At 40.2% G+C, this 26893-nt stretch overlaps 1 protein-coding gene across 1 annotated transcript in view; it reads right to left on the minus strand.

Annotated features, from left to right (window-relative positions):
• Positions 1-4976: 4976 nt before the first annotated feature.
• The window catches only part of TGS1 (trimethylguanosine synthase 1), a 36638-nt gene continuing 14721 nt past the window's right edge, over positions 4977-26893 (minus strand). Inside the window, exons 9-13 of the mRNA XM_059901270.1 lie at positions 24947-25102; positions 23189-23332; positions 19008-19224; positions 18053-18131; positions 4977-6051 (exon numbers count right to left, since the gene is read on the minus strand). Of these exons, the coding sequence (XP_059757253.1) occupies positions 5929-6051; positions 18053-18131; positions 19008-19224; positions 23189-23332; positions 24947-25102 (719 nt within the window). The 3' untranslated portion in view covers positions 4977-5928. The remainder of the gene's footprint in view (positions 6052-18052; positions 18132-19007; positions 19225-23188; positions 23333-24946; positions 25103-26893) is intronic.

Below are 26893 nucleotides of genomic sequence, written 5' to 3' on the forward strand. Positions count from 1 at the left end.
TTGGTAGCCACTAATGATATCCTCTGTGATAGCGCGTGGGTTATTGACACAAAGCCATGGATACTGTACTTCACAGGGCAATTTAGGGAATATCAAGGCAGAGCTTAAATTAAAACACTCCAAGTCCACCTTGCCCTTATCATGGATTGACTTGTGTAGGGATTCCTAAATCAAGTGCTGACTTGAGACCCTTGACTCCACTTCAGGAACTGAGTGTTGGTTCTGGGTTTAAAAGACCCAGATTGGAGTTCCTCAGATTCCATTCCACTGCTTCTGCAGAAGGCTCTAATGGTGAACAGCCAGTGAAGGAGTGAACTATTTTATCCTAACAGCCTAGCGTTGGATATTACTATTTTTAAACTGCTAACGGATGAGCTGTAAACTGTCATCTTAAGCCTGCACTAACTGGTGCGATGAAGTCCCAAAGTCTAGCAGTACCTGGCACTCTTATTTGTTTAATAAATGATAATTAGGGAATAAATCTGTTCTTTGTCTTTGCATACTATTTGCATTTCCTAATGTAAATTAACGTGCAGATGCTTTTTTTTCTATTTATTTAATAGAAAAATCATTTAAAGAAATGAATTTGAATGAAGAAAGCATATGTCTTAAAACAGAGTTAATGGTTCTCCTGTCCCTTAGAAGGGGTTTCCCAGAATGCAGGTCCATGTCTCTTGGAATCATTACCTCCCAGGGAGAGGCTATCAGGCCTGAAAGAATTCAAATTCATCCAAGATCCACAGGCAGTCTAGGCTCAGGAACAAGTGGCTGAAACAGTTACGACAAAAACCTTCAGCGCATACATTTACTATTTTTAATCTCAGTTATATAATTCTTAATTACTTAAAGGATTAAAAAAACCTTGAATATACTTCAGTTGGGCCAGTCAAACTAGAACAACATTAATTTAGGACTTGCCGAGGACTTGCTTACCTGAAATACTGTAAAAGACTGATCTCCGTGTTTCTAGTTGGAAGGAAGAAGCCTTTTACAGTGTCGTGTCCTGTGCTGACAAATGCAAATCTAGTCATTTCACTTTCCAGCTTAAAGTCCTATGGCTCCCTGTCACCTAAGGATGAAATCTATAAATTCCTAAGCATTTTAGAATTAATTATAAGGGGCCAGAAGCCTCACAATGAGAAAAAGTGTTCTTTTTGTTCTCCAGAAATCTAGATCTGTCTGCACTGTTTAGACAGGAGCCCCTAGCAACCAGCTGCATGTGCTACTGAACGCTTGAAGTGTAGCTGGTACAGACTGAGATGTACTGTAAGTTTAAATTACACACTGGATGTTGAAAACTTAGTAAGAGAAAAGGTAAACTGTCTCATTAATTTTTTATATCATTTACAAGTTCAAATAATATTTTCAATATAGTTAAACATACTATTAAAGTTAACTTCACCTGTTTGTTTCTACCTTTTATTTATTTATTTATTTTTGTTTTTTGAGGAATTTGTAATCTAGTTTTTTTTTGGAGTATAATTGCTTTTTAAAAAATTAATTAACTTATTTTTGGCTGTGTTGGGTCTTCGTTGCTGCGTGCCGGCTTTCTCTAGTTGCGGTGAGCGGGGGCTACTCTTCGTTGTGGTGCGCGGGCTTCTCATTGCAGTGGCTTCTCTTGTTGCGGAGCACGGGCTCTAGGTGCGTGGGCTTCAGTAGTTGTAGCACGCGGGCTCAGTAGTTGTGGCTCGCGGGCCCTAGAGCGCAGGCTCAGTAGTTGTGGTGCACGGGCTTAGTTGCTCCGCGGCATGTGGGACCTTCCCAGACCAGGGCTCGAACCCGTGTCCCCTGCACTGGCAGGCGGATTCTCAACCACTGCACCACCAGGGAAGCCCTGGAGTATAATTGCTTTACAATGTTGTGTTAGTTCCTACTGTGCAGCAAAGTGAATCAGCTATACGTATACATATATCCCCTCTTCCCTGGATTTCCTTCCCATTGAGGTCACCACAGACACTGAGTAAAGCTCCCCGTGCTCTACAGCAGGTTCTCATTAGTTATCTATTTTACACACAGCAGTGCATGTATGTCAACCCCAATCTCCCAATCCATCCCACCCCCCTTTTGTTTCTTCTTCTAAACGTGGCTGCTAGAAAGGGTACATTTACACTTGTGGCTCATATATTTCTACTGAGCATGTATCTATCCACAGTGGGGCTCTAGATGATTCCCACCGATATTCTCCTGCATTTCCACTAGGCACCTGGCTTGGTCACAGAACGCCTTCCCCATTCACAGCTGGGGAATTAACCCACTTCTCTGGCGCAGAAAAGACGGTGGTGTCTTACAGGGACTCCAGGAGCTGAGCGCCCATCAGGGGGAGCGAGCGAGCGGGGACGCGCTGTTTCCTTTCTTGGAATGTCTTGGCCCAACTGGTTAACCTGGAAAGCTCCTGTGTGTCCCCCGGCTGTTCAGGGGCGGCCTTCACGGCGCAGCAAGCAGCCCAGGCACACTTGCCAGCTCCCTGCGGGACACCTGGCCCTTCATCGTCTTTACACTCGCGACCCATGCCGCTGTTCCTCAGGTGCGCAGCGTTTAGAAAGAAAATGGATGAACTGTGAAAATATTAATACATAAAGGCATAGTGATCTTTCCTTTACGGCAGTATTTGAAATTCTTTTTCAAATAAATTTTGTTTTAAAAAGTTAGCTGAGTTAATAAAGAACTAACAGCACGTACGGACACAGATGTGGCAGCAGGATCATGGTAGCAGACAACTGTCTGCAGGTTGGGAAGCACTGGCCGGGCTTAAGTCTTGCCTCTGGCTGGTTAGGATGTGACCTAACCCCTAGGGCTAGGGGAGCGTTTCATGTTGCCTTAGATTCCGCTGCTATTTCCTCCAGAATTGTCTGGGTCCACTTACGAAGAGTCTGAGATAAGATAGTCACATTTGGGAAGAAGAGTAAACAGTGTATGAAAATTTTTGGGGCTAGTTTTTCAACCTTTTTATGACAGAAATTACTAACAAATGAAAAGTTAAAGAATGAAAGCAACGCGACTAAGGAGCCCGCCTGCCACAACTGAGACCCGATGCAACCAAATAAATAAACATTTTTTAAAAAAAGGAATGAAAGCAAATATGAGAAAATGTACTAACTTTATATCAATAAACCATTAACCAACATCTAAGTAAATGGATGTTTTCCAGGGAATTATAAATTTAAAAGAAAACAACTTATCAAGACATTTTTAAAAAACCTGAATGAAAAGATTAATGTTATTTAGCACACACAAAAAAATAAAACACTTTCCAGAGCATTCTGCCAGAACAGTCTAACTCTGACACCAAAACCAAGCAAGGTGCACAAAAAACAAACATAAACAAAACAAGACAAAACAAAGTAAACTCTTCAAGTGAAGTTCAGTAGTGAACTAAAATAATACATTATGATAGAGCAGGATTTAAAGATAAAATGCAGATATGGTTGAATAACTGGAAATTTCAAAAGTAATTTGGTACTTTATTAGATTAAATATGAACAAAAAACTCTAGGAAAGAAAAGCAGTATCTTTAATTTTAATGCAAGCCGCAATAACATTCAAAAGAAATGCTTCTAATCTTTCATTGTAAGATAAAAAGCAAGGAAAAAAATGCCATTATCATAACATTCCTGGCATCCTAACCAACGCAATAGGAAGAGAATAAGAATTAAGAGGTATACACATTGGCAAAGAGAACGACTCATGCAGATGTCATGACTGCCTATTTAGAAAATCAAAGTGAAATAACTGAAAAGCTATTAGAACTATTAAAAAGAGTTCTGTAAGGTGATTGGATGTAAGGAAGAAATTAAAAACACTGTTACATACATACAATACACCTGTTAGAAAATGTAACAACAAAAAAGATCCCATTCAAAATCAAACAAAAAGTGTGAAATATCAAGCAACAAACTTGGCAAAAAAAGGCAAGATTTATACAATTAAAATGATGAAGTTTTATTGAAAGACATAAAACAAATTAATGGAGAAATGTTAGTTCCCTTGATAGAAAATGATGTAGCAGTTAGCTATTCATTTGGTGACAACATTAGATGCCTAACACGTGCAATTTGGGTAATATATTGAAAATTGCTCACACCTTACTAGTAATAAGGACATGCAAATTAAAATAACTTTACTGTTTGTTCAGATTGGTAACAGTAAGAAGTGAAAAAATATGCTATGTTTTTGAGGCTGTGGGGAAAACCGGCCCCTTTCATGCATAACTAGTGAGAATATACATTTTTGGAGGGCAACCTGACATGATACATTAAAGAAAACAATAAGCATGAACTTTGACTTAAAAATTCCACTTCTAGGAATCTACTCTACTTAAAAATATACACCATAGTGCTATCTGCAATTGCAAAAACTGGGAACAATGTAAGTGTTCAGAGTTGGGTAACGGTTAAAAGAAATTCTCATAGATTTATATTATGTGATTGTTAGAAGATGTATACGTATTGATGTGGAAAAACTTGTAAGACATTAAATTAAAAACAAAACTCAAACGCCAAAATAATATAATCCAATCCCACCCCATCCCACTGTGTATGCACAAGCTTATACTGCAGAGAAGTGTCTTAAAGGATATACACCAAAGTGTCAATAGCGGCTGCCTTTGGGAAAAGGAGAGGAAGTGTGGGAGACGGGGATGGAGAGGAAGGGCTCCAGGCAGGGGCGGATGGTAAGGTGAGGGTGCTGTGTTCACTTTGTATTTAAATTGTTGGAATACATATTCACTTTTATAAAAGTGTCTTTAAAAAGTTTTATAATTTAACAAGAAAATAAAACCGAGTTGGACCAGAACATGATTTGGCTTCTCGGGAAGATTTTATTTGGACACGGGGGTTGCTTAGTAGGTAAGGTTCTTTTGAGCTCTTCTAATTTGTAAATGAATCATTTTATAAGTCAGCTATATCTGTGCCATTAGAGGGCAGGAATATTTTAACCTTGGTTAGGCTTCCTGTTCTACTTATACACGATCACACATGTTCAGGAAGACAAATTAGTTTTAATGTTAACAATATACAAGAAAATATATTGTGGAAAAAAGTATATCCATGAAAGGTTAAGTGACAAAAACTAAAAAATAATTGGTGATTTTGGAAATCTGCTTTTACCCTTCCCATCTCCCACCCCAAGTGGCTAAGTAAGCATATTCTAGTGCTAAGGGCCACGTACATAGCTGTTTATGACCAACGCTGCCATTATTTAAAAAGTGGTGACAAGTTTACAGTTTAGACACTAATCCTACCTGATGAAAAAGTATAAAAACCTAGAACATCGACAGATTTTGATGTTGCAAATTCAATAATAAGAAATTAATTTAATCCTTAATGATCAGTTCAACTGCTACGGTATTGCAGGGCAATCAGGAAAACTTTGTAAAGTTTCAAGAGACTAAAGTTAGCACTGCTCCATTCTCCAACAAAGTTGTTTTTTATTTGTTTTTTTTTTCTAATATTTACTGGAAATTTTCCATTTTATTTCAATCCCCCAGCTCTATCCCAGCCAAAACCATGTTTAATATGCCCATATTATTACAAGATAAAGATCCCAGATCCCCTGTGGCGAAAGAGCCCCCTGTCCCTGAATTTTGACCTACTTTAAAAATGACTGAACACACCTTTTGGATGAATAGTTACGCAACACATATTCTTCTTCTTTTCACTGCCATTTTAATAGAAAAAGAATATAAACTTCTATATTACAAAATATATTTCACATTTTTTTCAATAGAAACTCAAAAAACACTAACTTTATAAGATAAATGGATGTTTAAAAGCAAATTCCGGATGGTACTGCATCAATGTGGGGAAAAAGTATATTAGGGTACAAATACCCATTTGACTATGGGTACAAAGTATCAGTGAATATAGAGAAGAAATTCCAAGTGAATAGTGTTCTGACCGCTATGATCTTTTGGTCTCTATACCACCTCACTTATGATTCAGAGGCTGATCTGCGGATCAGTTCCCCAAAATAAGCAGTGATTGTCTTCAATCTATTATTAAGAAAGTTTTGTTCTATTTCCACTTGCCCTCCAGGCCCAGCCAAGGACGCCACCTAAAAAGGGAACAGAAGAAAGTCACACATACATAAGCATGGTTACAAAAGAAATCTTTCATTCAGATGCTTTATCAAATAATACAGCTCTGGCTTTTTATTTAAGTCTTTCAAATAAGGAGGCATCTCAAACGTTCACTGTTACTTTCCAGGTGGGTATTAATGCACTATTTGGTGGCAGAAATACTTGTTTCAGACACTTTTGACATTACGGGTGTGACCACAGTGCTATGTTATTGTATAAGACCTAATCTCTCCAATGCCAGAAGTTACGGAACTTAGAGGAACAGAAAATCAACATGTCGTTCCCAAATATCAGGTTTACTTATTAAGATGGAATACATCAGAGAGCAAGACAGACCCCGCCCGACTTTCATGGGAGCTCCAGCCTCTACCACCTACACCTTTTACTTCTCTAGGTGGGTTCTGGTGCTGTTCTCCCAGCTTGAATCACCTCCTCCACCTGTTGCTCTTTTGTGTGTGTGTAGTTTTAAGTCTCCCACTCCCCCGTTTTTATTGTGGTTAAATACATCACTCTTTTTGAGGTCTACCGTATATGGTGACTAACGCCGTTATCTGGAAGCTAAAAGCACCGTCCCTCTCCACCTTCACACAGTTAACCTCAAAAGGATGCTTCAAATTGGCAATACTTTGCCCTAAGTCCTTAGACAGAAAAGGTCTGTTCTGGTCCCACATTTCTTCATCCCACCTCTCAGGTCCGTTACTAGCAAATATACTCCCTCCTTGCCCATGATTACATCACCAGAGACCAGTCTGCCAGGGCAGCAGCGGGGATGAAGGGGAAGGGTACGCACGGAAGCCCGGGGACTCAGAGAACTGAAGACACGGGGTGCTGGAGAGAGGGCTCCCCAGGTATCAGGGACCAGCACCAACCGCAGAGACACCACCTCTGTAATTACGTCACTGTAACGGGCAAAACCGTAGCTGCGTGTTTTGCAAAGAGAGGTGTTGTCGGTCTAGTTTGGTTTGGAGGTGAGAGATCTAATCTCAGTGGTATTACACATGCTCCACCAGCATCGAGTGGAAGGTAAGATTTATTGTACCTCACCAATGAGTATGTATTTTAAAGCATTTCAACTTCCTCTTAGAAAAACGTCACAGATACAGAAATAGGGAAGAAGCAAAGCTCATTCTATAGTACACACTATAAGAAAAAAAAAAAAAAGAGGCTGTCCCACTAAGGCAGTAACAATGTCGATTTCAAGCCCCCCCACCCCCCACAAAGAGATGCAAAAGAGACAGCTGTGTTTTTACCAGTAGGAACAGATGACAGCAGAAGTGAAACACAGTACCTGTTACAAGGATGAGACGCACACACGCATCCCACTGTTTACTAAGGAGGCACGTCATTATTCAGGTAGAACCAGAGCAGCACTTCTTAGGAAGAAGTGTTTTATTTTCTATTTTCATATCTTTATGTCGGTCTGATTTTTCACAAGGAAGGGCAAAATGAAGAATTTGTCTTTAACCAATAAAAGGCATTTTGACTAGTATATTTAAAATATAATTGTTAAAAAAAATATAATTGTTTCACAGTAATTTTTCTATGACTTAAGATATAACTTAAGTGCAGTATTTCTCCCATTCTTTTAAATAGTGATTTATTTAAAGAAAGTGAGACTGGCAAGCAGACGTTTTCTCTGGGGGTGGGGTTAGGGAAGGAGAGAGGAAGAGGAAGGAAAGGAGGAGAGAAGAGGTCGGGTGAAGAGAAGCAAGGCAGAGCTGAAACAGCAGCAAAAAATCTGCTAGGACAGGGAGAGCAGAGAAAAGCAATCAGAGGCAGATTTAAATACCAGTTCTACCAATAATTTGCTCACCAATATAGAAAGCCATTAAGACAGGGTTTGGCTTCCGAAATCTAAAAAACAGGAATACTACCTATCTCTCTAAAAAGAGCACCCTGTAAGCCATAAATAGAATAACAGAAAAACAAATCTCTGAGAAGGTAGGGTTGCCTGGACTTGGGTGCTTTGGATAGAAAAAGGAATGAAGACGTCTTACGTGGGAGTTTTTGAGGTCTATTATAAAATAGTTATTTATAAATTATTATATAAAATAAAATATCTTATTCAACAACTACTGAATAAATAGCTTAAAAGTTTTGGTTCTAGGCAGTGGAGTGTAGCAAAACAAAACAAAAACAACAAAAAAACCCAAAGAATGTTGCCTTCATGGATCTTACATTCTAGCTGGGAGACTCAGATGATGGACAATTAAAACAAGTATTGAAAACGCCTATCTAGGGCTTCCCTGGTGGCACAGTAGTTGAGAATCTGCCTGCCAATGCAGGGGGCATGGGTTCGAGCCCTGGTCTGGGAAGATCCCACATGCCGCGGAGCAACTAGGCCCGTGAGCCACAACTACTGAGCCTGCGCGTCTGGAGCCTGTGCTCCGCAACAAGAGAGGCCGCGATAGTGAGAGGCCCGCGCACCGCGATGAAGAGTGGCCTCCGCTTGCCGCAACTAGAGAAAGCCCTCACACAGAAACGAAGACCCAACACAGGCAAAAATAAATATAAATAAATTAATTAATTAAAAAAAAAGAAAACGCCTATCTAGTGTTCAGAAAGAAATTAAAAAAAACAACAAACTTAATATGTTACTTTAAGTGTTCTAATTAAAAATAATTTCTAACTTTAGCCTTTTTGTGTTTTTCTAATATTTTCACAAGTACGTATATTTTCAAGGTTAGAATTCTAGAGCTGAAAGACTAAAAATTATGTAGTTCAAGACATTAAATAACATTTTGTTTCAAGCAAACTTAATGCCATCAATTTCCAGCTCTCTTTATTTTTCACTAGCAGGTTTAACTGACAAAATGTCATCTGGTTCCTTCCCCTTTCTTAAAGTTTAATAAATTGAGAGAGAGAGAGAGAGAAAGGAAAGGGGAAAGGAGAGGGAGAGGAAGAGGAAGAGGAAGGAGAGAGGGGAAGGGGAGGGAGGGAAATCAGCAGCTCTGGGTGACATGCTACATTTTTGGTATTGTACTTGATTTACCAAAATTTGGTACTAGATTTACGAAAAGAAATCACAATTTGTTTGGGCTGGAACTAGAACTAAGGAATGAACTCTCATCAACTAGATTTCATGTCAGGCAATAAGGCTGTTCTTTGGGGATGGGGAAAAGAGAAATGGGTAAAGATCACAATGCAGGTGATAACTTTAGTGAAATAAAAGGTACAGTGTAGAAGATTTAAGAGTTAAATAAAGATTCAAAATTGCACTTTTAAAAAAAAGCAAACTGATATAAAGTAAAAATATATGGTAACTGAATGAGAGAAAGTAATTTCTAAACTGGATCCTCATGGAAAAATATATAATAAATACTTTATTATAAAAAGGATACAGAACAATTAGAACACTGAAAAAAATGTCCTATTACTACACTGGAGAAGTGATTATTTCTGCAACATGCAAAATCTTGCTTAGAAGCAAATTACACCAAGTGAATATGAAGAGTACTTTTTATGGGGCCTATAGATCTCTGTCAATTACAGTGACATAAGCAAAAAGCATCTGAAATATTGGCACTGATTAGAAACCTAATGACTACTGTATAGTACAGGGAACTCTACTCAGTACTCTGTAATGACCTGTATGGGAAAAGAATCTAAAAAAGAGTGGATATATGTATATGATTCACTTTGCTGTACACCTGAAACTAACACAACATTGTAAATCAACTATACTCCAATAAAAATTAATTTAAAAAAAAGAAACCTAACGTCCAACAGACAAGTGTCTCACCCACAATTCCCTTTTGTCCTTAAGTTTCTTTTGTTACATCCAACTAATAACTTCACAAAAATGAAGGTTGGACAAAAATATTTCTGATGAACAGTTCTCTGGGAAATAAAAGAAAATATTTTTTATCAATGGAAAACCAGGCAATATTCAAACTTATGCATATTTATTGAAATTAGTTCCACATCTCTGAACATGGTAAATAGAAGTGAGATTTCTATGCTTAAGTGAATAAATCTTATTTTTTATTTTTTGCTGTTTTTCATATAACTCGAATGCTACCTCAGGCTCTCACAGACATTATTTCCTCTCTGTTTCTCTCTTCCTTCAAATATTTATTTGTTGATTAAAACAAATAAGATTTTAAAAAGCCATCACTGTCAACAGGAGCACACTGGTGACATGTCAAAAAAATTCTCCTGGGCATCAAAAGCTCACCTACATGCATCTCTCAGGAGAAGGCTATAATAACCAGAGTTCACTAAGCTTCGTCCCTCACCTGTTACCAGAACAGGTACTGGAAACAGGAAGACTGTTCTTAAATTCAACAAGTTCCCTAAAGCACAACAGACTAGAGAACAAGGAAGCCCCTGGTTAACGGCACAGGACTTGCATACAGCTCTGTGTGTGGCGTCCTTTATTGAAAAACCTGTTCAGAGGCGGGAAGGAAATATAAGCTTAGGTTCAGAAGCGTTTGAACTTTCTCAGTTAGCCTTAGGAGGCCAGCTTCACAGGCCCCCCCAAGAAACAGAATGTACGTGCCGTACAGGAATGAATAATACTGCTCTAACTGTCCAGCGGCAAACTTTCCAAGGGAAAGGCTGGCTGGTGAACGTTAGAAGCTGACCAGTTGTATCCTGAATTGCCACGTATGGTTAAGCAGTGAATTTCACTAAGAACAGAGCTGGTCTAGAAGCCTGGGTGCCAGTGGCTGGAAGAGAGAAGAGAATCCCCGCGGCAGATAAAGCTCCGCAGCAAGCGCCGGTCATTTGGAGGTGACGTTTCAGCCCCCTGTTGTCCTTCTCACCAGTCAGCAATGAAACAACCAATTCAGCAAAAATTCTAATTCCCTTCGCTTCTCTTGTCACCTCAACTTCTGTCCACGGCTCCCGCTCTCACGGTGGCCAACTCTGTGACTGGTGATGAGGACCTTGCCAGCGGGAGACAGGAAGGCACTGACTGCCGCCGCGAGAAAGAAAGACCCGCAAAGGCCTACCCGTCCCTCGTTCACGCATCGGTACGAGCGGGCCGATGACCTGACCGGCTCACTGCAGAGCTGCCATGAGGATCCAGTGGAACGTGCAGGGCACCCTGCAAACTCTAAGTACGTGTGCCACTACCACAAGGGTCCTATGTTGTATATAAATGCAGGGGACAGTCCTTTGCAGGATGAATGCAATTCTGTAGGGTGAGTGCCCTGCGTTTTAAAGGCTGGGCATTTTCAGGGAAAGCAGTTTCAGAGTTACTACTCCTACAGGTACCAGAAGTGCAGTCCAGCTCTCAGCCCTCTTTCTGTTCTCTCCTGCTTCCGGTGTCCACACCTGGAGTTTAAGGGACCTCCAACTGTTGGGGTGATTTTATCACATTTACCACATGGATATAGTTTTGGCTACATGAAAGTGCTGCCATCAGACCAGATTTCTACTATGGAAATTTCATTTAGAGCAATTTGACACAATTTCTTATCAAGCTTAATATTTAGAAGCTAGTAAGGCCCCAATTTTCCTTTTATTGAATAAGCAGATTGCTATAATAGCTTAGAACTAATATTTGCAAAGAAATTAGTGGTAAACATTTATTGTATTCAGCCAAAAATCAAACACTAAAAATGCCAATGAACTGAATTTTGTTATATTTAAAGTGTTTCCCCAAATAACAAAATTACCTAATAGTTTCCATATCTATAAATAGTTTTAACTATTCAAATGCATATAATTGTATTCGTTTATATGGTAAGTTTTAGAAATGTTCCCTATAGATAAGTCCTCCCTCCCTATCTCACAAAATAAACCATTAGAAGTGTGATGACTGTGACACTTCCTAGACACTATGTATTGGCTCTGATGGGAGCCTCAAGAATTCTGCCGACTAGAAACGTCTCTTGATTAAATCTAATGTCAATTTCTATACTTAAAGATACAACTTAAATAATCGCAGGATAAGTTTTACCTACAGTGTTGGGTTAACCTGTAAATACTTTCCTGCTCTATCAGGCAATAAAATAGGTGCGGTCTGGCCCAACTGTTCTCATGATGTCTGTCCGGGGAAGTCGTGGAAGGGGGGAGCACGCCTACGAGACAAGTGCCAGGAAGGCGCCTGGTTAATTTTCTCAACACAACCCTTAGGGAGGGCGCCCAGTGTTGCCCTGCTCTCTGTACTGCTGTGAACAAGTTATAAGGAAAAGTAACTTACATTAATTTGACTTGAAAAGTACAAAGGCTCTCACTTTTCTGAGTAATCACATTTTAAGAGTTATGAAATCAAACAAAGATAAGGATGAAAAAAACAAACAAAAAACAAAAAAACGAGGATAAGGAGGCACTATATCAAACTGACCGGGAGCTGCTCCTCTCTCTGTCTCCAGGTCTGTCTGGGAGACAGGACACCTCCTGTTAGACGTTCCACCCGCAGGGCTTTCATACAAACACGGTGTCTGACAATCGTTGCCGTGTGGCTTCTTTGGGGAGACTAAGCATTCCACTCTGCTCAAACCTCTATCCATATTGTATACATTTACTACTTAAAAGAGAAGATTCTCATGTTTGGAAAGCATGGTAAACCCAAAGCTAGTACTGGCTGCAAATCTATGGCTGTCAAAGGAAAGAAATGAAGGAAAACACAGCAAGATACAGGCATCAAGTAGATAATATACAATAATCCCTCACTCCATCTATAGTGATTTCAATGAGTGAGCTATAACTTGCCTCCAAAGAGCCTGAGTCTGACAGTGAGAGTCTGGATAACAAGGGACACATGTCCTGGAATAAACCCCAAATAGAGGAAGGGAATAAGAGACTGAAGAAAAAGGCGACCTGGAAAAATATTTTACTAGATCCACAAAACAATGAGACTTATTACTTATGTGGAAAGATTATAAGACAACTTATATTTGTATTGAGTCCACAGTCAGCTTAACTACCCTAAATATAAATGTTATCCAGAGTACAGATCTCCCTGGATGGGAACTTAACTGCTCTCTATAGGCATTTCTATGAGAGAAACGTAGGCTGAGTTTCAAACAGCAGGACTCATAACCTTAGAACCCAACCCATTTGTAAGTTCAGGGTGTTGTGATCTTCTAAATGCTCCTCAACAAAAAAGTTGACTTCTCTGCTACTCTGCTCTTTCTAAATCTTGTAGCACCGTCTCTTCTCTCATTTAAAAAATCCTACATGTGGATAGGTTGTCTTCATTTTATTATAAAAAGAAAAGGTGATTTCCCACCGTAATTTGATCTAAATTCAATACCAGTATAGTGTGCTTGAAATCTTAAGTTTTCTTTTTGACTTTTATTATTCTCTAGTGTCATTACTCCCTCTAGAGGTAGAAAATGTGAATGAACTACAAAGCGGAATTCTGGCAGGTGTGTGAAGTAAACCAAAACGAAGGAAAAAAAGTTAACTTTCTCCTTGGGCAAGTGTTAATTTAACTAGAAAAAATGTACTCACTTGAACTTTCGTAAAAAATAGTGAATTTCCTATTGTCATTCAAGTACCCAAATATGCCCACCTAATGTTTAATATAAGGATCATCTAGCCTCTCATGAGACTAGTTATGATGCATAATATCTTTTTTCTTTTCAAAAATTTTTTTCTTTTCTTGATGCATAATATTTACATACGAGAAAAAGAGAATTATGGAATAGGCTCAGCCTTATCTGGGAATCTAGAACGCAGATCTGAGTCACATGAGTAGCAGATGTTAGGTTTAATATTCAATTTGATATAAAAATGCATAAAGCAAGGGGATAGTGCTTTTTCTTCTGTCTTGTAACAGCACAAAGTACTGGAGAGACCTAATGTTTAGACACAATAGCTCATCAGTAGACAACAGGCAGCAAGATCTAAGAGCAGCCCCTTCTAACTCACAGAGTAGGGGCTTGTTAATTCTATTTCCTTTTCTTTTAACCCAGAGAATCTCAACTCTGGCAGCACATGACAATCACGTGGGGGGTTTTAAAAAATTATGCTTGGGTCTCATCCCAGAAAATAAATTAGAGACAATCTTTCTCAGTAGACCTGAGTCTCAGTAGTTTAAAAAAGCTACTCAGCTGTGACTGTAAAACTCTTAGAAGAAAACACAGGGGAAAATCTTCAAGACATTGCATTTGGCAATAATTTCTTGGGTATGACATCAAAAGCACAGGCAACACACAAAAACATCAGATAAGCTGAACTTCATCAAAATTAAAAACTTTTGTGCAGCAGAGAGTAAAGAGGGAGTTCCCTGGCGGTCCAGTGGTTAGGACTCTGCACTTTCACTGCCGAGGGTCGGGGTTCGATCCCTGGTCGGGGAACTAAGATGCCACAAGCTGCTCGGCGTGGCCAAAAAAAAAGTAAAGAGGCAACCCATGGGATGAGAGAAAATACTGGCAAAGCATATATCCAATAATGGATTAATACTCAGAAGATACGCACATGAAAAGATGGTCAACATCACTTGTCGTTAGGAAAATGCAAGTCAAAAGCACAATGAGATACCATTTCATACCCATTAGGATGGCTATTACCGAACAACAACAACAAACAGGAAATAACAAATGTTACTGAGATTGTGGAGAAATCAGGACTCTTGGGAACTGCTGGTGGGAATGTAAAATCGTTCAGCTGCTGTGGAGAACAGTAAGGTGACTCCTCAAAAACCTAAAACTAGAATTACCATGTGATCCAGCAATTCCACTTCTGAATATATAACCAAGTGAGCTGAAAGCAGGGACTTGACTAGATATTTGTACACCCATGTTCACAGCAGCCTTATCCACAACCGTCAAAATGTGGACCCGTGGACCCTAAACATCCGTGGACGGATGAATGGATAAACAAAATGCAGTGTACGCATACAACAGAATGCTACTTAGCCTTAAAAATAAAGGAAATTCTGACACATGTTATAACATGGATGAACCTTAAGGACATTATACTAAGTGAAGTAAGCCAGACACAAAAGGACAAATATTGTATGATTCCACATACATGAGCTATGTAAGTATGAGGTATACACGAGTAGTCAAATTTATAGACACAAAGTAGAATGGTGGGTGTCAGGGGCAGGTAGTGGAGGGATGGGCAGTTAGTGCATAATGGGTGCAGAGTTGCAGTTTCAGAAGATGAAAAGGTCCTGAGATGGACGGTGGAGATGCCTGTACAACAACATGAATGTATTTAACACCATGGATTGTATGCTTAAAAATGATTTATGGTAAATTTTGTCATGTACATTTTACCACAATTAAAAAAAAAAAGCCACTCAGGTAATTTAATTTGCAGCCAGATCTGAGAGAGACCCAGTGTTCCAAAGACTAAGCAGATGAACCAAAGACGGGAAAGTGTAACACATTAAAATAAGATATGTCCAATACAAGTAAGTATTACTGGTTTCTGAGAGGAGGAAGAGAAAAAAAATCTATAATCTGGGATGTGTGTTTATAAATTAAATCCTGTCATTTTACAAAAAAAAAAAACCACATTTTTTTTCTGGGGGGGCCATGCCACACAGCTTGTGGGATCTTAGTTCCCCGACCAGGGATCAAACCCACGCCCCCTGCATTGGAAGCACGGAGTCTTAACCACTGGACCACCAGGGAAGTCCCCATTTTACAAATATCAAAGCTGTTTATTCTCTCCTCTAGAGAAAACATGACATCTTTACCTATTGGTCCTCTTCAAAATCTTAGTAATGCTTACATTCTTTCCACGATAACTTTATGACAGGATCTTCTAAGTAACAGACACATGACTTTTTGAGGTTTATGGTCTAGACGCACTGTGAAAAATGCTTTATCCCTTATTTCATTTGTTCTTCAAAACCACCACTAACAAGTGGCAGGGCTGAGACGAAACTTGGGCCTGACTCTCAGCGTCTCTGTTTTCAGCCCGTTACCGGAACATTATCCACATCCTCCTACTTCCGTGTCACTGATGTTCTGGCCACCTTCTCCTCAACTCCTCCAGTCAAATCTGCTTTAGCTTTAAAGTCTGGTTTATCTGCTGTATCATAGAGGGCCTTTCCTGAAGTCATCCAGCAGAAAGCCAGGGCTTTTAATCTCTGCCTTTCTTAGGAGAAGGCTACACTATCACTATCCTGTAATCCTGAGAAGATGCTGAACTAGCGTGCCTGCTGACCCCAGTAAGACAGGTCTGGAGACACAACAGAGGGAAACCACCAAACAAAAGAAACCTATGGAGAGACCTGGGGTGGCTCGAGAGAGAGAGGGAGAGAGTACTTGTGTAGGATGGAGGGCAGTGCCTCTGGCCGGGGGGCAGGAGGCAGTGGCTGTGGGAACTGAAAACAGGAGGAAGGAACACAAGAAACGTGAAATTCTGCTCTCGCTCTTCCCCGCCCATTGCCGTGGCCTCGGCTAAACAGCATCTGTGCCGCGCCTGCAGAGCTACAGCTGGAAAGCGAGGGCGGCTGAAGAGAAGCTCTGATGGGAGAAGCTGAGAGCAGCAGGTGGGCACCCAGCCCTGGCAGCTGCCCTCTCACCCCCTGCTCTCCAGACATCCTCGGGCTGATGCCGGACACTCTGTGGTGAAGGGGTACAGCCTTCAGTCGCTGCTTTTGCCCAGCCCCTCCCCAGGGGGGGCCGCTGTCCTGCGATGGTGTTTGGTGAAAAGGAACCGCAGTCCTGAGCTGGCGGGTGAGCAGCCCCAGAGCTCACCCACCGCCACCCCTGCAGGTGGCCACTGGGGCCCACACAGCCCTAGCTAGTGGTTTGCAACCCAGGCTGCACATCAGAATGACCCAGGAAGCTTAAGAAACTGGTTAGATCAATTTCTGGGATGGGCCTCGGAGAGTCAGTTCTTACAAATGCCCAATGACTCTAAAGGGCAGCGAGGTCTGACGCTCACTGGATTCTGGCCTGGCCTTTCTCCTTCTGCATTACTCGAGAATAGCCAATAGCCAGTAAAACAAGACATCTGAGGACCACGAGTATTTCATGGAAGAAAAACAAACAGGCCTAGAAATTATATCAAATGCAGAAAGGATAAAAAAGATTCATGATTTAAACTTCTTATAATAATAAAAATATTCGAGTGCAAAAGAAGAAAACAAAACACAATGCAGAAACATTAGGTGTAAAGAATATAAAAAACACAATAGATGGGATAGAGAGAATTTATATATGTGAGGAATGAAGACCAGACTGAGGTAATCTCCCAGAAGGAAAAAGGGGACAAAACACCAGAAAATACAGTTATGGGAGACTAACATCCACATAACAGATGCCCCGAAAAAGGAAAAAAGATGGTGAGAAAATAGTTGAACAAATAATGGAGATAATGTCTCCAGAATAAAGCATGATGAACAAAGCTCAATGACAGAGTTGGCTCTCAAGTACCAAATGGGAGAGAAAGGGAAAACCGGCACCCAGCAACACTGGAGTAAAATTTAAATATGAAAGACAAAAGATTTTCAATAGAATGCTTCGCACAAAGCAGACATGTAATAAGCGCTTATAAAAAACACCAACAAAAGCATGAAATAAAGACATCATCACATCTTTGTGAGGCAGTTATTATTCTAGGGAAAAAACCCAACATGTTTAAAATAAATGTTTATGATAAGAACGGAACAAGGACATCTGAATGTTAGTCAAGTGTCCTATGGTTAAAACTGTTCCTGGACACATGGAGGTTTTATTTGCCTGTGGATTTCTATCTAGGCTGCCATTTTCAGGAATACCCAAAACCTATTCTCAAGGGCGGCCGCAGGAACGGGATCTCGGCTCGGCGAGGTGCGCACATGTGAGACACCACACATTCACCCTTTCAGGACGAGGAAGGACAAGCCCAGAGCGCTCTGTTTATGTTTATGCGGGCCAGGACCTGTGGAGACGAACAGGATGAAACAGGCACGGATTTAACTGCTAAGCACTTCCAGTTTTCTAATAATAGTCAAAAAGCCAGGGACTTCTCATAAACATGTTCTCAAGTAAAGAAAGACCCTGTATCTTTTTCCGTCCAATCTCTGTAACAGTCACACAAGAGGCTCATAGAAGTTCTTCAGTAATGGCTTACCTGGTCAATATTAGCATTTCTTGGAAGAAAATAAATGATATTATTAGTGATCTTCTGGGAAAGTCTGAAAATTTCAAAGGTGGACAGTAGTTAAGGAAAAGTAACAAAAACAGTAGTTAATTTCTGATCAGAGATATATTCTTCACTTACTACATCATAACCCAAACGTACTCCGATATGTAACAATACCCTCTAATGGGACCTAAAAGAGAATTAAGTAGCATACTGTCCCTGACGGGTCAGGGATTAGAAGTTAAATCTATTTATTCAATTATCCTAGTGGTAGGAAACCAAGAGCCGGAGACACACATTCTTTCTTTCGGCCATTTCCTAGGTTTTGTGACAACAGGAAGAATAGGAAAGCACAATACCGTCTCTTTCTAGTAAAGAGTAAAGACAAGTAACTCTGTCCACTGTATTTTTCTAAATTTTAATTAGCAACTTAAAACACAATTCCTGTTAGTCATACATGACTCCTCTGGGGAGTAGAGATAGAGAAAGGGACGAATAACAAATGGTATTCTTTATGAAATAAGGGTTTGCTTCAGCATCCTGGAAGAGTAACAGGGAAACTTTGGAGACACAGAGGATTCAAGTCAGAGTGAGCTGAAGAAAAGCTAGGGGACAGTCACCCAGACTCTAGGGACAGGTCTTGAGGAAACCCCCATTTCCAGACAATAATGCCACACAATTAATGCCTTTTAGTTCTTGTTTTGTAATGGTAAAATTGGAGAGCAACCAATGGAAATATAACCTCACAGTTACATAAATACAACGTAACTTTTGGAGATCACTCACCAGTTAATTTTTATGCAAAACAAACTGGAATCTATCAAGTGCTACTAGCTAATAGCTCTCCTCTTCACTAATTTCTTACACACACACACACACACACACACACCCTTTCTCTCCACAACCACTGCTTGAGGAAACTCTAAGGACTTCCAAAGGATATCCATCAGGAGACATCATGGTGCTGATGTCGAAGATCTCAGCGGTGGCGTAGTCTGGTCCTCCCCAAGGCGGGCTGAGAAACACGACATCAGCCTTTAAATGAGAAGCCAGCTGCAGGAAATCTCCACAGATGAACTCAATCTTCTCCGCTACCCCATAAATTTCTGCATTATTGCGAGCAAGATCGATCTTAACAGGATCAATATCAATGGCGATCACTAAAATGGGAACAAGAAGGATGAGTTAAATGATGCTGATTATTAGTTATATAGACTAGTTCATCTTCTGAGCAGTCGGTTTATTTTCTGTGCAAGACCCTTTTTAAAAGACTTTTTAAAGGGAGATTAGGCCATATATATGAGAGAGAGAATTAAACATTTTAATCTAAACTAGAAAGATTCACTTGTGTGGTACCAAGAAAATGTGACTGAAGGGTGTGGCCTTCAGAGCTGCCTCAGTCAGCCCGCTGGGCCGAGGCAAGAAGTGACGGTGGCCACCCAGCAGCCACTGACCCCGGTCTGTGGTCAGCATCGTGCTCTGTGCGGTGGACGGCCGAGCGGCAAACACTTGGGAAGCTGATGGCGGCTGCATGGAAAGCCTATAAAAGATTTCAGATGAGACCAATTTCCGCAAAAGGCGGCAACTTCCAAAGGAAGCCACATTTGACAACTTCTACCGAAAGGCAAAATAAAACATTTTTTGACAAACCGATATAGCCAACTTATGAAGAAGAGATGTAAAAACATCTGCTGGTGACGTTTAATGAGACATTTTAGGTAGAGGGAACAGATGTTATGTTTTCACCACACGGGCTTTCATTGAATTTACTGCAATTTCGTAATTAGCAACACAAACCTAAGTTAATTCTGGCTCACTTGTGTCTTGCGGTAAATTACTCAAGTGCACCTGTACGTGCACCAGGATGTTAGTGGCAATATTTTATATCTGCAAGGGCTAAGTGGAATCCTGATACATACGCCATGGTTGTCAAGGAAACAACTGCATTCCAGAAAATAGTGGTTTCAAAATGTGTTGATGCTTTTGAGAAATAATGCACTAAATAAATCAGCTGAACGATGGATATAAGCACCAGTCACGTTGCAAAATCAAGCATCTGCAACACTATTTCTTCTGTTCTAAAAAAAATAACATTCATATTTATAAAAGAGAAAAACGTCCTTTTTAGCTGCTTAATCTGCTACATTTATAGTATAGAGACAGATGCAAAGATATACTGACAATAGCAAAAATTCAACGGAAAAAAATGACTTTCAACACCAAATGTATTCAGTTAGTTGTCATGTTTTCATCTGCGCTCCCCTCGGAGGCCGTCTTTGTTGTCAGGCCTAAGAGAGTGCAAGCAACTCAATCTAGCACGTGAAGGAAGTGCTGACAAGTGCTGGTGGATACTACGTAGAACTGTGCTGTCCGATAATGGCAGCCACTAGCCACATGTGGATATTACCTTTAAATCGATTCCAATTAAATACTATTAAGAATTTAGATCCTGAGTCACGCTGCCATATTTCAAATGCTCGATAGACACATGTGGCTAGTGGCTACCATGCTGGACAGTGCAGGTACATTTCCATCATTACAGAAAGTCCTAATGGGCAGACCCGATACAGAGCCACTGGAATTCATATAAAGGGGGAAAAAAAACTTTAACAGCAAAATGCAAACTCTGGGAATTCTCTAACCATTCAGTTGAGTACCTGCATAGACAGCAGCTATGTGGGTGGAAATCGGTCTGACACAAAGGGATCGTGCCGACTACACACGCCATTTTCTCACGTGTATGCACACACGCGCGCGTGTGTACAGCTGACCCTTGAACAACACGGGTTGCAACTGCACAGGTCCACTTATAGGTGGATTTCTCTTACTAGACGTGTAGGACAGGAGCACGTGATCTGCGGGGGGTTGAATCTGCGGATGTAGAACGTCAGGGACAGAGAGCCGACCGTATGTTACACTCGGATCTCTGACATGGGGGCGGGCAGTGTCAGTGCCCCTAATTCCCGCATTGTTCAAGGGTCAAGTGTGTGTGTGTGTGTGTGTGTGTGTGTGTGTGTGTAAAGAGTAACTGATTACATGCATATGTGTGTACACACACACACAACTATACTTTGAACTCCCTGCCCCAGTGGAGTCAGCTCGCCCACACTAGGGCAGCACCCACCATGACTGTGAGGGCCCGTGAGCTCCTACTGCTTCGGGGAGAAGGTTCCCGGGACACCACGCTATGAACACACTGAGGACTCCTGAGCTTCCGGCTCACAGGCTGCAAGCCAGACCGTGACCGCAGCCGGCAGGGGTGGAGTCTGGGTGTGCCTCCTTTTCTCCCCAGGGGCTGGAGATCTGTAGGTGTGAGTGATGGGGCTGTGACGGAGTCGGGCAGAAGCAGTCTTCTTTAGCTTGGGACCCACATTAGACATTTTCCTTTACCAAATGTGCACTAAGCTACAGAGAGCCTTGGCAACAGACCTGTATTCGTAGAAATACAAAACTACAATATGGACTGTTTCCGTAATATTCTGAAAAAATTTCCAGATCTATCTGCTGTTTTATCAGAGGGCAGATATTTTAATTCATGTTACAGTACAACGCCAAATGAAGACAGATTTTACAACTTTTGAGGAAAAAATCATTTCCATGCAATAAACACTGATTTGAGCTCATAGGAATGGCTTATCTGGCAAAGGCAGAGAAGAACTTTAAGAGAAAGTAGTAAATGCAGGAAGAACAAGAAAGTAACTACTATTCCAGTAAATATGAAAACAGCTTTCATCCAGACTCTTAGGAGACCACACAAAGATAGCAAATGTCCTGCTCTGGAGCATTGGTGTGACTGAATAAGGGCTACAGTTCATCAGCACTGGTCTTAACATCAATGTTGGGTTGCCCTTCATCATTTCCTAGCTCCTATATTATGCTTTCCAGAATCATATGTTTTCCTAGTTAACATAAAGAACTTTATATAAATCAATAAGACAACTGAAATTTACTGAAATGGAAGTTTTATATATAAAGACATTGGTGAAAAAAAGCATGTTCAGAGTATGACTTAACAGTTGCTATCTCTAAAATATCACATTATACTACATTTTAAAAAGAACTGAGAAAGAAAGGGATATCAGATACAGAGAAAGCCAAGTAAAAGCCCTGGATTCCCGACTCCGCCAAGTCAACTTGGGCAGACTGTCCAGTTTCATAAAGCCTTCTTTCCCCTGGGAAACAGCACATGTACTGCCTACTTGACACAGTTCTTAGCAGATATATACTGATATATCAATAGTAACAGAAGTTTTCTTCCTTGTGATTCTGAAGTCAAGCAAGCATGAGGACAGTTCAATATTTAAAAGGTTCTTGGGCTTCCCTGGTGGCGCAGTGGTTGAGAATCTGCCTGCTAATGCAGGGGACACGGGTTCGAGCCCTGGTCTGGGAAGATCCCACATGCCGCGGAGCAACTGGGCCCGTGAGCCACAACTACTGAGCCTGCGCGTCTGGAGCCTGTGCTCCGCAACAAGAGAGGCCGCAACAGTGAGGGGCCCGCGCACCGCGATGAAGAGTGGCCCCCGCTTGCCGCAACTAGAGAAAGCCCTCGCACAGAAGCGAAGACCCAACACAGCCATAAATAAATAAATAAATAAATAAATAAAAATTTAAAAGGTTCTTAGTGTCTTAGAATGTCAGAGCTGAAAGGTATCACAGAGGTTCTCTCAATTTAATGTCTCCTTTCAATGAAGGCTAAAGGATGTCCAAGGTCATACAGATGGTGAGGGACAGAGCTGGAACTCCCTGCCTACTCTTCTCTTCTTCCAAAGAATAGTCTCCCATTTCCATATTTTTAGTTTTACATAATGCTATAATCTTGGCTCCGCCAAGCTGTGTCTGTGTGATCTTGGGCAAGTTACTTCATCTTTTACTTCTTGGTTTATTTGTGAAACACAGATAGGAGTAAAAGATAACATATCACAAGATCGTTGACTAAATAAATACACATTAAGCACTTAAACCAGTATACAAAGTGTATGCTTAATATACATTAACTCTTATCGTTAAATATTTGGCATTAAATTATCAATGATTAAATCTCAGTAGAGATAGGCCGAAGCAAAATGAAGCCTTTATTGAATAAACCGAAATTAATTAATGAATAAACTATTGATGAGCAATTACCTCTCTTTCCTGTTAAGGCAAACTGAATGGTATTTCCTCCAACTCCACAAAATGCGTCGACTACGGTGTCACACCCGGAGCACCCGCTGACCCTTCCGGCGATGTGCTCAGCGATCTTCTCGGGTGTAACTGAAAACCAGCCCTCTGCGAGGGAAGAGGGTGTCTGTTATGACATTCGATGGCAAGAAGCCAAGCCAAACACAAACACAGCCAACATTACTATACACTAAATGCTTAAAAGAAAATACTTAGTTTCTCTTTTCAAAAAATTATATATTATCTCGTTTGAAAGGAAAGGTCCACAGATCTTGTTATAAAAGGGGCAGTATCATTCCCAGACCCAACTTCCACAGAAACAACCCCCTCAATTCTTGCCTGATTCTTTTGCAATATCCCTCCAACAACTGAATGCAATTCTGATTTTTCTGTTTGAAGTATTAACAACTGACTACCCATCATGGAAAATGGAAAGTTAGCTATTTTAATTGACCAACTCCCCAAACTTCACCGAGGTTCCCAATTATTTAATTCCTGAAGGGGAAGCAATGAACCGCATCTGTACGGGACACTTAGCAAAATCTGCACGTGTCTAGAGGGTCAGAAAAGCAAGGAAGTGACAGCAAGACTGCAGAGCTGAGGCTCAGCAGAACCTTCATCATTTGCAGAAAGGAGGTCCCATGTCCACTCCACAGAAAAAAAGGACACTGCCCTCCTTCTTTCCCAATAGAAGGAATTTACGTTTTTCAGAAAGATATTTCTCTGAACAAAATGATGCACCAATTTTCCTGTTCCCTTTCTTCATCAAAACTTTAAATGGCTCCTCATTGCTGGAAGAATAAAAACATAAACTCCTTTTATAGAATTGAAAGCTTTTCTCCAGTCTTATTTCCCCAACAAACTCTTATGTACTCTCCCTGATAGACAACATTTTACAAATAATTTTAAGAGGCTCAGAGAAGCCCTGAAACTCCACACAGATCAATACCTCCTGATTTGGACAGTTAATAAAGACCAATGTTTAGGTATAGCCCCAGTATGAAAGCAAGCCTCAGTCTGCGCAACTGAGTTTAAGTTAGCTCTTCAAGGTCATGGTGGGAAGACTTGAGAAAGAATTCAAATTTTCCAGTGTGAATTCATTAACTTACATCTATCTGCACATCAGATGTTCTGTTTAATAATCTATCAATTGCTTTTGCTATCTATCCTAAGATGCAAAAAATACAGATTAAACCTGAGTCTGAAGTTTAAAAAACACGTATGTACCCAAACTGAGAGACATTGTAGAAAATAACTGGCAGCTGTTCTCTGGAAAATGTCAAAGTCATGAAAGACAAAGAAGCTCAGGAACTATCCCAGATTAAGGGAAACTAAAGGAACATGAAAATAAATGTAACACATGACCCTATACTGGAAGAAAAAGAATGCTATAAAGGACATGATTAGTATAATTGATGAAACTAGAGTACTGATTTGTTGATTATGATATTGTAACAATGTGAAATTTGTAACTTTATCATTGTCACATAAAAATATCACTGTTCTTAGAAAATACACACCAAAGTACTAAGGGGTAGGGGCAACTGGATCAGAAAACATACCTACATACATGCACACAGAGAATGACAAAGCAAATGTGGCAAAATGTTAAAAATAGCTCAATCTGAATAAAGGGGATATGAAAATTTCTTACTATTCTTGCAACTTTTCTATGTTTGAAATTATTTCAAAATGAAGTTAAAAATTACATATATACCTTACCTCTGTCTAATTTAATCCCATCGTCAAAGCGGGAGAAGAGCCTGTATCTCTGGGCCCAGTACTTTGCCAGCTCAGGCACAGCAGTGATCTCAGGAGGCAGACCAATTCCCTTTCTGTTCTTGCTTTTCTTCTTCTTCTTCTTCTTTTTATTTTCAGCTACAATAAAAGAATAGAAATAATACAGATGCTCACTATAGAAAGAGGAAATCACAGGTGAATTTATCTAACGTGTGGCCACAGCAAATAACTACAGTTTGGGACTGCGCGCCACCACACGTACCAGCCACACGCCGGAGGGTGGAGGGCGTCTGGAAACAGCACTGGCTTCAGGTTATAGCCTCCATTTTGCCACTTCTTGGCTCCTTGAGCTTGGAAAAGTAACCCAGGCTCTCTAAGTTCCAATTTTTAATTCCTCAAAAAGAATGAATGAATGGGTAGTATTTTAGCTATTTACTTCACAGGATTGTTAGGAGATGTGGAGAGGTACTATTATAGGTATAAAAGTTATTACGTAAGTGTTTCTTAGATAAAGTTGCTTTAGTGGGTGAATTATGGAAATTCAAACATTTCCCTTCCCTTCTTTGAAACAAAAGCTCCCAAGGACTGATTAAGCTCTAACTCTCAGCCACATCAATCCTCTGAACCCAGCCATGACCTGCAAGTCCTACAGCCTCTGAGAAATTCAAACAGGGGTCACTAGCTCCATTCAATAGAAAAGGATCTCATTCATTCACACTGACTTTTTCTTAGATAAATGATTTTTAATTGTTTGGTTATTTGGTTTCACTTCTGAGCAGATTAGATGCAGCAACTTAGAAAGACAAGAGTGCTGTCATACCTAAGTATGATGACAAGAACTGATGCTGACAAATAATAAACATTAAAGTAAACATTGAAACGGTCCTCAAACAAAGGACTGTGTCCTAATATGCTCATCTGATGACTGCAAATAGCAAAAGGTGTCATCAATAGCAAAGTGCAGTGAGTTTCTCAAGAGAGGAGACACTAAGATTTTGAGTCATGAACTCATTATTGTGCAAGACCATCCTGTACAGGACTTAGCATTAAGTAATCTAAAGTACGAAATGCCGGAATCCCCCAGATCGATCTAACCCATCTTCCAAATACCTGAGATGGTGGTATCACCCCAGGTGAGAACACCAGCATCGTGACAAGTGGTGGTTAGGGAGCTAGGGTAGGGTGGAAAAATGGGATTTAGGAATCACACAACTTCGTACCAAGTTCTAGCTTTGCCACTTACTGGCTGGGTGATCTCGGGCAAATTTCTTATTTTCTCTAAGCTTTACTTATTTATAGAACAGGGATAATTTCACCTATCTCTATGGACTACTTTACAGATTAAAGGAGAATAAGGCATTCTCATTTCAGAAATCTGCACGTGCCACATGAACATCAGTTGTACAATGGCAATAAAAATATTAAACTACCTTAAGTATGCTGTTTAGAAAGGCAAAGAAGTATATAATACAAAGATCACAGGTTTACACACACATACACACACACGGAAAAAGAAAATCAAGAGTCAAATAAGGTATTTCGCTCAATACTAAATAAGAAAGCATCACAAATATAATTGTTTCATTAGGGCAAGTCTGAAATAATTCATCAGTAAAAATGAATACTATGTCAAATGAAAATTTCTGCCTTATAAAAGCCATAATGTTCCACTGAGTATAACTATTATAAAATAAATTCAAATAGTACAAAAGGGCATAAAGTGAAAATGCTACACTATTCTTCATTCATCATAGCCAACTACTGTAAATACTTTTTTATGTCAATGTACCATCTAAAAAACAAACATCACTACCAACCACCATCACCACAAAAAAACAACAAGAACAAAGCAATTATCCAAAAGAAAATCAGGGCAATGCTAGATGTCAACAGGAATCAAAGGGACTGGCACCTTTCGCCCACGGAACA

Source organism: Balaenoptera ricei, chromosome 17, assembly GCF_028023285.1.
Source record: "Balaenoptera ricei isolate mBalRic1 chromosome 17, mBalRic1.hap2, whole genome shotgun sequence".
Lineage (NCBI taxonomy): Eukaryota > Metazoa > Chordata > Mammalia > Artiodactyla > Balaenopteridae > Balaenoptera > Balaenoptera ricei.